Source organism: Saccostrea cucullata, unplaced genomic scaffold (assembly GCF_032062105.1).
Source record: "Saccostrea cucullata isolate Sc308-1 unplaced genomic scaffold, CSIRO_AGI_Scuc_v1 ctg348, whole genome shotgun sequence".
Classification (NCBI taxonomy): domain Eukaryota; kingdom Metazoa; phylum Mollusca; class Bivalvia; order Ostreida; family Ostreidae; genus Saccostrea; species Saccostrea cuccullata.
The window spans coordinates 303,029-317,101 of NW_026933269.1; the positions used below are offsets into that span (position 1 = coordinate 303,029).

General features: G+C 33.2%; 1 protein-coding gene across 1 annotated transcript; it reads left to right on the top strand.

Annotated features, from left to right (window-relative positions):
• The first annotated feature begins 933 nt into the window (after positions 1-933).
• On the top strand, positions 934-3,301 carry LOC134237841 (ryncolin-4-like). The gene is made up of 5 exons (XM_062719984.1): positions 934-1,192; positions 1,290-1,435; positions 1,700-1,790; positions 2,787-2,951; positions 3,045-3,301. The coding sequence occupies exons 1-5, from the start codon at positions 934-936 to the stop codon at positions 3,299-3,301; spliced, it is 918 nt and encodes a 305-aa protein (XP_062575968.1).
• Positions 3,302-14,073: the final 10,772 nt, after the last annotated feature.

The following is a 14,073-nucleotide window of genomic DNA, read 5'->3' on the forward strand; positions in this document are numbered from 1 at the left end:
TCAGGCAAAAATTCTGTTGTATTTTCTGAACTGATAATGTCAAAAATAAAAAATAATTGGTTTGATTTTCATTTAATCAACAACTGAGCCGGTAAGTATCACTTGTCCTTTCATCTAGGAATGATTTGATGAATAAATAACTGGAGAATTATTTTTTTAAATCTAATATTTCATAAACGTATCAACCTATTCTCAGTCGTATATTATCCATTATTGCTGTTTTTAGGCCAATACAATAATTAATCAACATAAGGAGTACAGTTTAAACAGTTTAAATATAAACGAAATGTGATGCAATAAATTTTACAAATACTTTTTTGTCCCTTTGAATATTAAAAAAAAAGAAATAGTTTAATAGTTCCAACTTTTTGTAGCATTATTAACCAAAGTGCCTCTTTTATAATTGAATTTTTCAGTGCGGTATATAAAGAATGTTTAATGTCTTTCTTTTAAAAAAAGAGTTGAAAATTCGAAACTGAAACTGAAAATGGTATAGTTAACGTAAAGCAATTGATATCATAAAAAACTTCCAACAATAAAATATATGAACAGAGAATTTAAAAAATCTTGGAAATTCCAGCAGGACTGACAGTGGTTTTGCCCAGGCATGTATCGATTTAATAGATCAAGCATTAGAATGAGTTATAAAAAAGTTTGTTATTTACAAATATTTCAGACTCCCCATATCATTGTGCAATTTGATAGATATGTGCCCATTTAAACTTTTGATTATAGTCTTCACTTGTTTTCTTTCAGAAAGAAATCTTTTTTTTAGAATCTAGCATAAAAGAACTTAACAATTATTTAACCTGCTCCCGTTTCTTTAAAAAGTAAAATGGATCTTAGACTTTTTTTTATTATTCTACAGGTAGATGACCACACCGCAAAGGAACAATGAATTTTGCACTATTTGCCCTGTGCTTGGTGCCCACTATGACTGAAGCTATGAAAGATAAAATCAAAATCCAAACAACGGATCAATGTTTGACTGAAACGAGTTCCTTTCAAACACTTTTAATTCTAGCCTCACAACTTTTTAAACTTCAGCAAGCTAGTTGCAACAAAAATGAAACTGTGAGAACATCGGGTATTTCAGGATTGGAAAATTACATGGATTTGGCTTCAAAAGAAGATATAAGAGAAATAAAGCATGAATTGAAATCAATGCGTAAATTATTACAGTCATGTAAAGGTAGGACTAATTAAGCTACTTCCATACGGTGTATTGTGAATTTATTCTGATTCTGATTGCCCGTTGTATCTAAGATATATAACATTTTTGAGCACAGGAAAGGATAGCACATTTTATCCACGAGACTGTCAGGACCTGTTGTTAAAAGGTCACAGAGAAAGTAAGGTGTACACAATTTACCCAAATAAAGAAACTGGAATCAAGGTTTACTGTGATCAAAAGACAGACGGGGGAGGATGGACAGTAATAAGCATTTCTATCTGAATTATAAATAGCAAAAGATACTTATTATAAAATGAATATAAAATACATTAGTTTTGAGAAATATAAGATATAATAATGGTCCGTTTTTCCCGAGGAAAGATTCATTTGTAAAATTTTGAATAATTAATTTAATCATAAATCGTTTTTTAATTAAATTAAAGCTGTGTTATCTGTGAATGTTATAACAATGAGATGAGTGTGATGAAAACGAAGACTCAAAATCGTTTTTCTCCTTTACTATAGGTTATACAAAGAAGGCAGGATGGGTCTGAAAATTTCTATCGAATGTGGGATGATTACAAAAAAGGATTTGAAACCTTTCAAAGGAGTTTTGGCTAGGTATACTGAATTGAAGTCGCTTAAAAATACAGTACCAAAAAAAAAAAAAAAAAAAAAAAAAATCAAGACTGTTTTGTCCAAGAAGTTATTTTTGACTATATGATATCCTTTATACCTTTCTTTGTTTTGGGGTTATATCTGTTTCATTTTATTTTATCGAACAGGTACATGTAAAGTGATCAATTGTATACATTGTAAGACATAGATCAATGAAAGAACAAACAGAAAGTTATGTTTTTTTAAGTAAAGTCATTGTTTAAAAACCATAAATTTGCTTTAATTTGACTACCATTTTTGTTATCCGTGTAACGTATCTAACACTGAAATTTTATTATATACCCATCAATTTCCTTGTTTTTGTAACTGTTAATTTTACAGAGTTTGATCCGATTTTCCGGATCACCACACTGTGGTTTTCTGAATCCATATCACCCTCTCTGAAACTGATGACGTAGTACGCAGAAACATGACGTTATTTTTCTTGTGCGTTAAAAAGTCCCTTGTTTTTGTGCTTTGTTTTATAGACAAATGTTATAAAATTGATCTCTAAAGTTTTCTTTGCTATATTTTGCTAGTTATCAGGGGGTATATAATAAATTTATCATTATAACAGTAACTTGATCCGAAGAGCTGTATCACGTCTCGCTGACAGGCGCGGATCATCAGATCAAACTCGACGCTTCGCGTCTCGTTAGATCTGATGATCTGCGCCTGTCAACTCGACGTGATACGGCTCTTCGGATCAAGTTACTGTTATGATAATATATATATATATATAAACTGCCTATCTGCTTATCGAAAAGGCACTACATGTATTATGTAGATCACCATGACATATCGCTACATATCTAATGTAACAGAACGAGAGGAAGCTTGAGTAAACCCCTTTTTGCTAAACTTAAACCTATAATTCTACATAGTTAGTCAAATGTGTTTAATTGTTTATTTTAATCATAATCATTTTTTCTTATCATTTATTTTTTTATTTTAGGAAATGAGAAAATTCACGCAATTACAGAATCTGGAAATTACATGTTGAGAATAGACTTGATGGACTTTTCAAAACACTCTCGTTATGCACTTTATAAATCCTTTAAGGTTGGAAATGAAAAATCTGGATATGTTTTAAACATCTCAGGTTTTAGTGGAAATGCTGGTAATGAATAATATTTTTGTCTTATGATAAATTGATACCTTCTATCTCTTGAAATGTTTTTTATTATTTTAATGTCAAAATCTTTCTTTTCAGGGGACTCTTTAGCTAACCATAATAATAAAAAGTTTGTTACAAAGGATCGGGATAATAAAGGAAACTGTGGAATGCAGTTTAAGGCCGGTTGGTGGTACCATGGATGCCACAATTCAAATTTGAATGGTCTGTATAAGAAGGGCTGGCACTCCTGGTATGGTGGTGGTGTTAACTGGGAGCACTGGAGAGGACAAAAGTATTCTCTCAAGTTTACTGAAATGAAAATCAGGAAATCAAACGTCTCAATTCACAGTTAGAAAATAAGATGAACTGTACAATAATATCTTCGTCATAAATAAACAAAAATAGCGAGGGTAAAATTTGCATTGCTTTCTTTTGATTGTTAAATTTTCTGTATGTCTTTAAGTTTCTGTCAATCCTGGTTTACTGAGCGTTATGTTACATCCAAATTTGGTAGAAAGAAATTCAATAATAAAATAAAATGATGTGTTTTTTTTTAAAAATCATTATTTAATTCAATCTTATGATAATTAAAGACTGCAAATATCAGATGAGATAAAAAAATCTATTAATTGAACTTAAACATGGCTGTACTCATATTTTTTTTTATATGGTTGAAAAAAAGAAACCATATACCTGGGTCTTATTATTTTAATTGAGGCACTAACGTAGTTAAGACAATACAGCTACTTTTTTACATTGGAATAATATTTTAACATTAAGATCACTAGTACCGAAGACTGACTTAGATTTAAGGAGATATAAAATACTCCTATTTACCTACACAAAACGTACCTACATACGATAGACTTTTATTTGATTACTAGGATACGAAATAAAATCACTTTAATAAATCACTAAAATTTACGTGTATTAAAAATATTTTTCCCAAAATTACCTCATCCCCACCCCACCCCAGAAAAAAACCCAAACCCAACTATTACTTAAAATCGAGATCCATTCGGAGTTTTATTATAAAAGTCGTGTTTAGAATCGACCAATATGCAAGGGTAATTCTTTCAGTGCTGGAAGCAAGTTTTTGAGTAAGTGCTAGTTGCGTGGACCCTGAGGTCCACGCAGTAAATATATAAGCGAGGTTAAACCGGATGCCATGGGCAAACGACAGGCTACGCATGCGCGAGAATGCTAGATAGTTCGCACCTGAGGTAACTTGCCCGTGGAATAATTCGCCCTACTCGAATTAAAATATGCCATTCATTGGCAAATCGCGCTTTTAAATCTGCATATCGCATTTACATATTCATTGGCAGATCCGATTTTCTCTCTTTTATATATGCTTTTGTATCCAAACTAAACATTGATTCTATCAGGGTACAGTGTATAGATACATGTAACTTAACAACTTGAATGAAACACGTCACTCAACGACTAGTTCTAGCTTTTAAAAATTATAACAAGTTTTCACCGTCATTTGTGTTGTGCACCAGGCTCGCAAAATAATTTAATATATCAGCATTCTAAATATCGTTTGATACAGGTATATGTAGCAGCGGCTTTTAATGTCGGGGGGGGGGGGGGCTCCGACAAAAAAAAAATTACGTACTACAGAACTGTGCTACTCTTTATTTTTCCCATGATAGATTCCTTCCGTATAAATCCAGAACGTGTGTCAAGTTCCAACCATTATGCGTTACACGTGTCAAGTCCCAGCCAGTATGAGTTACACGTTATCTAAATAACCCGATTTTTTAAACTGACAAAATTTAAGGTCGCTATAATCGGAGATAAATTTTAACAACTTTGCTTTGAGACTACAATCAGGTATAAGTAGGCAGATCATTGCATAAAATCATAGGTGCTCCCCATGTAATTCTGTAAATGACGTATGATAAGTATGTATAGGTCTACCCCTCTATACTATAAAATCAACTTTGTAATATAGAGGGGTAGACCTATAGATACTTATCATACGTCATTTACAGAATTACATGGGAAGCGCCTATGCAGAAAATGTGAACAAACCAACATGAATATTCCCTACACCGAGAAATTTTCTTATTGAATTTCAGTCAGAAAAAACATGCATATGGTCCACGTATTGCAGTCCTTTTTTAAAGGACAGCAACTTGTTTTACCATGCAATCACTGGATTGCACATGGTTAACACATCATAACATGTACATCAATATAATTTAATTCGCTAATTTTGATTTTGAACTGGACAATATTTCATGAAATCGATTGTAATTATGACAGCCGAAAGATACAAGTTTAAGCATACTCTAAAATCTCATTGGTTCCCTCAGTACTGTTGATTTGGTAAAATTAGAAAATTAAATGAATATTACTTGTAAGATGAAATTTGATTATAATTTTACCAAATCAACATAGTACTGAGAGATCAAATGCCCATCCCATACCCAACCTTTGTATATGGGATGCTGGAAATCATCTAAATCTATAGTGAAAATGGATATTGTTATTAAAATTACATCAATACTTCCAAGGATCTCTGAATACTGACCATCATAGATCGGCGTGAAATTATCTGATATGGGACGAACAATACACGATTTTCTGAATAAAACTGAAAGTGTTATCCCCCGCTCATTTTTAAACTTAATCCTGTAAATTTTTGCTAACTTCGAACACTATCGGACAATTTAAATCGTCTCTGTATTACTAGAGTATTATAGAGCATGAAAAACAAAATGAACATATTCAAATTAATTAGGGTTTTACACCGATGGACCCCAGATTGACCCTGCGAAGGGAAATAACTTTTGTAACTGGGAAAGTCGCCCTCGGGGAGGGGGTCTGCATTACCATTTCCTGTATTTTCAACATACATGAATATATATAGATATTCAGATAGCTTTGAAATAAATAAAATTAGAAACATCAGAGCCCTCCTAATATTAAGACAATTTAAATCGTATAAGGGACAGAACATGGTAACCCCCCCCCCCCCCCCCACACACACACACACACGTCCCGATCTCCCTTTCCACTCCCTGTCCTTAAAATGACAAAATATAAGGTAAGCTAAAAATAGTTGAAAGCTTGTCCATTTGACTATATTATCTATAATCTTGTTACTTGTGTTATTATGTATCGAATGGTATAAAGCTTATGTATCTTGAACTTAATATATATATTCACAATTTGACGTTCAACAAATTCAAAAGAGCATCTATGATAAGAGTACGTGGTATTCCATTCATCATTATTGGCCAACCTACCCTCTAAGAATTAAGAATGAAAATCTTTAGGGAAATACACCATTAAACTATTCAAGTATTATTACCATACATGAACAAGCATTGGCCGAAGAAGGTGAAGGGAGAGGGGAAGGAGTTATCTCTCTATTTCTTCATTGTTGAAAACTCGTAAAATGAATATTAACCCCACTTCCGACTTGTCATCGTTATTTTCATGTGGTGATTTCGCAATATGAATGAAAATAGCTTGAAGGAAGTTAAACATCAGACAAACAAAAACACCATGCATATACATATTTACTAGTCAACAGCTACTCTTTGTAGTTCTCCCTTGAATCAGAAATGGTGATATAAATATTTTAAGGATGTTAAAGAGTTGAAGTGGTCTGTGGTTGGATTAGCTATACCAGTTTATCTTTATTTTGTTTATCAAAACACTTTTACTATTAATAATTGCATCATACTGTTTTCTGAAATGTGCAGCTTTTCTTAAAATGTATAAAATCCATACTATTGTGACATGGAATACATTTGCAGCTTTGAACTATATTCTGCAAACAATGCATGAAAGAAAATGCTTTTCAAATGCATACATATGTGATCATACATTTTTGCCCACTTGAGCTTCTGTGAATTTTATGATCACATTTTGTCTGTCGGAAGTCTGTCTTTAAACTTGTTGTATACAACCAAGGACTTCTTGCATAAAAACGTCATTTGTCGACTCCATTTGACCCAAAAATGAAAATGAAAATTCAGTAAGTTAACTTAATCGCACATCTGCAAGACACCATCAACTATCGCCTAAAAGATAATTAGGCTGCGGTGTAAGGATTAGTTCATAGAAGCAGGGGCTTTTTTGCATTAAAAGATGTCATTTTTCAAATAAAATTTTTTACACAGAGTGGAAATGAAAACTCCAAAACCTTATAATACATGTATATATCTACAAGACACCGCAAATCATTTACCAATTGAAAATATAATTTGGCTACTGAATAAAATGAAAGAAGAGGTCTGGGAAAAAAGAGATTTTGCATTGAAAAACGTCATCTTTGATCTATTATGACCCCCAGAGTGTTAATGAAAACCTCAAATCCTATTGCAAATATACAGGAAACCACCTACCACCCGCCAAGAAGTTACTAGAGCTCTGTGTGAAATGTTTGTGGAGTTCAGGATACCAAGAGCTTTTCTCATAACAAACGTCATTTTTCAGCTGTCATTCGAATCCCAGTGTGAAAATGAGAAATCCAAAACCTTATCGCACATCTGCAAGACACCACCAACCATTTCCTATAAGATGATTAGGCTACAATGTAAAATATAAGAGGGGTTTGAGGAAGTGAAAAGTGTGACAGACGGACGGACACACCAAGGTAGCAATGATACATCCAAACTTTATTTAGAAAGTGTGTAACAAGGTATGTTATTGACGAAAAAGTTTAAGAACAAAAAAATATCAACAGTCTTGTTTAAAGGAATCATTCCGCATGTTTCATGGTAACTATATAATTACCATGACAGCATATACAATCTATCATGTAAGTCAAATGTATTTCAACTTACATATTATTTTAAAAATCCCCTACTTCCAAAGCCATTTTGTACTAGGTTTATTAAAGGTTTTTGACCATTAAAGTGACGGGTGCTGGCATCTCTTTTCAGGTTGAAAAATGTAAAATTACAACTCTTGAAGAACATTTGACGTTCACAAAAGAACAAAATGGCTCAAATTACTTTTCTGGTGGGCGATATAATCATCTTTTATCATGGAATCACTGTCTAGTATGTATAGTACGTCAAGGCATCAACGATGGTGGGAAACATAGGATAATTTGCATAACAGACCAAGCGCGTTATGCATAAATTATGCATAAATTATCCCATGTTTACCACTTTCGCTGATGTTCCTGGCATACTATACCAACTAGACAGTGACTCCTTAACTTCCATTTCATTGTAAAATAAAATTGTAGATTGAGATTTTAAAAATGTAGACATAGAGGGTTCCAATACAAATTTCAATAATCCTCTGCCACTGACGTCAAACGCAAAGACAGAGGCACCAGGTTTGCATGCCTCATTAGCGTCAGATACAGAGACAGATGCTCACGAGGTTTGCATGCATATTAGGCCTACTTAGCTCCTGACATATCGACCTTCTTAATTTACATTCCGGTAGAATTATCAAGAAATCAACTCCGCTAACTTTCAAAGAGTTATCACAGAGAAGTTAATTGGAAATGGAAATATTTGTGTATGAATATATTGTCCAAAACAAGATATATGCCTTGCATTCGTCCCATTTCCTACAGCAGCTTACCAGTATCAATTAAATATTGATTTCTTAGGAAATCAATGACATGGCTTCTTAAGAAAATATCAGTCACATATGTTGCTTTTTTTATTTGCCTTGTGTTAGTGTATATAGGTTGTTAGACTGATCACCTTGAATGCAAAAATAAAAAAAAAAATCCGAAGAAATATCAGAAGCATTTACTTTCCTGACCGCTAAGTAGGCAAAATATTTTCCGCCATTATGAAGAATAAAGTAATTCGGAGACAGCCTCAATGCATGAAGTGTAGCTTGTCGCAACAACATAGGAATTAGAAAGAATGAAAAAAAATTAAATTTGTTTATGGTACAGCCGAAACTTTATCAATTGTTTCATAATATTCTGTATGGTTTCTTTTTTTTCGAATTTAAAAACAGAGATATTTTGCATCGCTACATACAGACCCTAAACCGTGCTACTACACCACTTGAACGGTACGGTTCGGTACGCTTTGTGCACGGAACGGTACGCTTTGTGAACGGAACGGTTCGTTTTGTGAACGGTACGGTACGCTTTGTGCACGGAACGGTTCGCTTTGTGCACGGAACGGTACGCTTTGTGCACGGAACGGTACGCTTTGTGCACGGAACGGTACGCTTTGTGGACGGTACGTTTCGTTTCTTGCACGGAACGATTCGTTTTGTGAACGGTACGCTTTGGGAAACGGTATGCAAATGAAGTGGGCGGAGCCTGTTAGCAAAATAATTCTTGATTAGCTGCTAAAAAATAATTCATTTTAAATGACTTTTGAAGTACTTAATGCACGTATATAATTATATTTCCGCTATTAACAAATTAATTTTCTCGGTTTCAATTTAAACATGAATTTACACTACAGCGGTGATGGAGGAAAAATAAAAAAAAAATGAAACGAAGAAAAACATCATCCGACTGATGTCTTTGGCATTATGTATATATATAGAACTCGTAAACATTTCCGTGCTGATTTTTTTACGTATGCTGAACCTTCATTTTAAAAAGGGAAAAAAATTAAATGAAATATTTTTTCACTTTAACAGAAAGTCGTAACATAATTAAAAGGATTTAATATATACCGGGTATATACTTGTTCTATACATATAACGCTACGCACATATATAAATAATTTTTAATTGATTGATCTATAGAAATAAATATGACTATTCCTGATTCATTTTTATTCCTAGTAATTAGATTTGTACATTTTTTTTTATTTTTTAAATTGTAGATCTATCGTTTTAACGTTTGCTTCAGAAGAGAAATATCAGTAAACAAAATAAATCCGAAAATCAGCAGCAGAAACACGAAATCAATATGTAATAAGTTTCTCGTAACAGAAAACATTCTTTTCACAGACAAGTATTTATGTTTTCAATAATCCTTTCAGTGTATTGAATAATTATTTTAATAAGTTTTTCTTTATTTTATTAAGTTATTCTATTCTTGTAAAGTCTGTAAAAACGATGTCGTGAAAGAGAGAGAGAGAGAGATAGAGAGAAAGAGAGAGATGGGGGATAGAGAGAGAGATGCAACCCCTTAATACATTATCTGTAAAACAAACCCATGTATTTATTCTCATTCTTCGTTTTATTTACATCGCCAAAGTCACAATTAATCAGTCTATGATTCTATTTAATCAACCCATTAACAACTATTGTGCAATGAATAATCCGTTCTCTGTACATGCATGCTGCACGCATGAAATCCTCGTGCATCACCTGTCAATCAAAATGGCTTGACGCTAGGTGACCCAGAAAGTCTGTTTACCAGGAAGAATTTCTCCTGTGATTTGAAACATTCTTATGGTCAATTCATAGTTCACACCTGTTTAAAAAAAAATATTGGGTCACAGCCGGAGGGGCGGGGGCGCCGTGTGTTTAACACACCTTTCAAATTATTTAGTTCTGACCACATCAAGAGTATTTAATCACTCAACTGACATCCAGCAAACTCATCTTCCAGGTTTCACCACAACACTGATTACAAATTTACTTCCTAAATTATCCTTTTTCAGACAAAAATAAATAAACATGTACCCCTAAATTATAATTTTCTTTTTTTTTTTTTTTACAAAAGCACAATTTAAAGTTACATAAAGTTGTATAAGTATCGCATTCTAGAGGGGGGGGGGGGGGGGGTAACAAACATAACTCGTATGGCTTGAAAGAGGATTGATATTTTAATTTCATTTTATTTAATAAATTATCTTTTTTCAGACACTAATAAGGATGTTTCTTGTAGATTATGATTTTTTTATTTACAACAACGTACCATTTTGCAGACTTCTAAAGAACTTTGAACCAGCTAATTCGTATTGCTTTCTAGAAAGGGGATGGGGGTACAGTGTAACAAATTTTATGATATCTTTATTTTTTGGCAATCTGTTTTTTTTTTTTTTTTTTTAATTTTTCATGAGATGTATTTCAGAATGAAGTAATATTTATACTGCAGTTTGCACATTTTATTTGCAAGAAATTCGGTTGGCAATTTTTGTATGCAGCGTGAAAGTTGATCACAGTTTTATTTGTAAGATTATCATCTCTGTCAGTTCTGTAGAAATCTTCACGTTACCGCATGTAACATTTTAATCCATATTTTACATGATTACAGATTTTCAGTGTAAGTATAACTGCACCAATGATTAGCCTATAGTAAAAATCTTAAAAGAATTAATGTGAGAGTCTAATACGATTCTTTTTAAAATTTTACTCTAGACAGTTTATATATGTTTTAAAATTCTTACGAAATAATTCATTAGTAAAATCACGCATCTGATATGTACTACATATGAATGCATACTTACGACAAAAACGATCATGTATCCGATAAGATTTAATAACTTAAATGAGCAAAATTAAAATCAAAAGTAGAGACAACCAGGGAATTAATTCATAAAAACGTGTTCTATCTTAGTGGTATTATAGTCTATTGAACCTATTTTTATGTCTAAAACAATTGTAGGATTATGAAACATGAATGTACATGTACACATTAAAAGAGGGTTTTTACCCCGGACACGAGCACGATTATATTGAATTTTGGGGCATCTTATAATATAAGTTTAAATATCTGTATAGTTAAATTACGAATATTTAAATACAACTAATATTTCAAAAGGAAATTGATTTAATTTGCTAATATAAAGAAAATGAAAGACTTCAAAGACGCCGACATTGTTCGAGGTCCACTGTGCCCCTACATCTTTTTCGGGAAAAACTCGTGGCCTGTACTGTACCTTTGACCACAAACACAACCAGTTGATCTAATTTATAGCAAATAAAAAAATCGTCTCACACTCTGTCTATCGGTAGTTGTTTTAAAGTTGTAGTTTGCTTCGAGTAGTTTCCTTATTTTTACAGCTGAAGGCCCTGACTCATGATACTGATAATGGTGTTTCGAACAGGCAGACACAACCTCCGTCCTCCTTTCACAGGCGCCGTAGCGAGAAATAAACCAAAATGACTTATTTGGTCATGACACGATTCAAAAATCATTGGGGGTGTGGTTTGCATAATTAACCAAAGAACGGTACGGTTCGTTTCTTGCACGGAACGGTACGCTTTGTGGACTTTACGGTACGCTTTGTGAACGGAACGGTTCGCTTTGAGAACGGTACGGTACGCTTTGTGGACGGAACGGTTCGCTTTGCGGACGGAACGGTACGCTTTGTGAACGGAACGGTTCGCTTTGTGCACGGAACGGTACGCTTTGTTCACGGTACGGTGCGCTTTCTGCACGGAACGGTACGGTTCGTTTCTGAGGTGTAGTAGCACGGTTTAGGGTATGTAATATCTACCTATATAATATGTTGATATAAGTATCAATCTAATCTAATCTAATCTTTAAACAATTACAAAGTAACTCATAAAATAAGCACTTGACTAACTATAATTAAAGTTCATCAGTAGCGGACATTCTTCGATCGCATGTACTTATGTAATGCTCAAAACTATGAATAAAATTTTCACAGGATACTCATACAAGTGTTCTTTTCCCATTCTATATCTACGTGGTTGCTTTTTGCTCTCTTGATTAAGAGCGAAATATATTTAAAAAAACCAAGAACATAATGCACCATGCTTTGAAGATGGAGCGCGGTAAGGAATTGAAATCTCATACTAGTATTTGATATCACTATTATTAAATGGAAAGGTGGAGGTTGCAACATTTTATTTTTCAATTAACAAGTTGATCAAATAAGAATATCAGCGGTCCTGTTTCAAATAATCATTTTGTAAGTTCTATGGTCGATACAATGACTTTTTCAGTAAATACAATTTATCATTATAAGTCAGACGCTGACTGACATTTTTCATACTACTTGCTAGGATATTATATTCACACTGAATTGTCGACGGATTTTCCCGTTATTTTCCGATGATGACAAGGAGCACACGATAGATTGAGCTAAATGGGAATGTAATTTAATTATAATTAAATTGTAATTTTGAAGTAACTCAAAACACGTTGCTGAACAAGGAAGAAAAGCATTATGTCATTGAACAAAAAATTCTGCAACTTAGGTTTTAATGTTGAATCTCAAATATCACTTTTTGAAATGTTTGTATATAGCATTCTTTATTATAGAGAAGAGGTGTGGGGTTATTAGTATGCATGAAGCTTCAGATTTATATCAAATATTTTTTGTTTTTGTTGCTTTGTGTAAAAAAGGGTGCCTGTAACAATCTCGTTTATTTGGAACTCGGAAGAATGCTAATGAGGGAATATAGATGAATTGATTGATTGTATATTGTTTAACGTCCCTCTCGAAAATTTTTCACTCATATGGAGACGCCGCCACTTGTAGGTGGAAAGCTGTAAATTTTGTCCTGTACTCGGCACTCAGGGCCATTTAGCAGGGAGGAATCTTTTTTCGTGCCATCAACTACTGCGACACAGGGCGTCAGTTTATACAGTCTCATCCAAAAGACCCGGTCTCCACATCCTACAGTGGGATTCGAACCCGCGACGGAAGGATCAACGTCAACTACCTCGCTACGCGGGCGACGAGGGAATATAGAAAGCTGAAATATATAAAATATTTTTTTTTTAATTGAAGGGACACAAAATATTCTACAAAAATCCTTTTTTGAAGAAAGAATAAGGAATAATGATATTTGGGTAAGAGGCAGTCAACATGATATTAATAAACTGAGACTTGCAAATATAGTTAGTGTTGATTTCAATGACAATTCTAATATGTAAGTAAAACAAAGATTCATGTAATTTTATGTAAGTAAAACAAAGATTTTTTTGACGTTAATAATCAATCTATGTTTAGCAACATCTGTAACAATGCCCGTAGCCCGCTATTTCAAGGTTAGAAAGATAATTTTTGTATACAATGTTACTTGCGTCAAACTTTTTTATTATATGTACAAAGTACGAATCGCTAGAATTCGACTATCTTGTGGCAAATCACAATCACACGGAAATCTTCTTTCTATAATTTATTACGACGATTTAAAGGCAAAACAAATCCACAAGGGTTAACAATCACAATACCACATTGGCTAAAATGATCAGATGGTTTCTGATATATATTCAATCTTTCTTCAGTGTAAACTC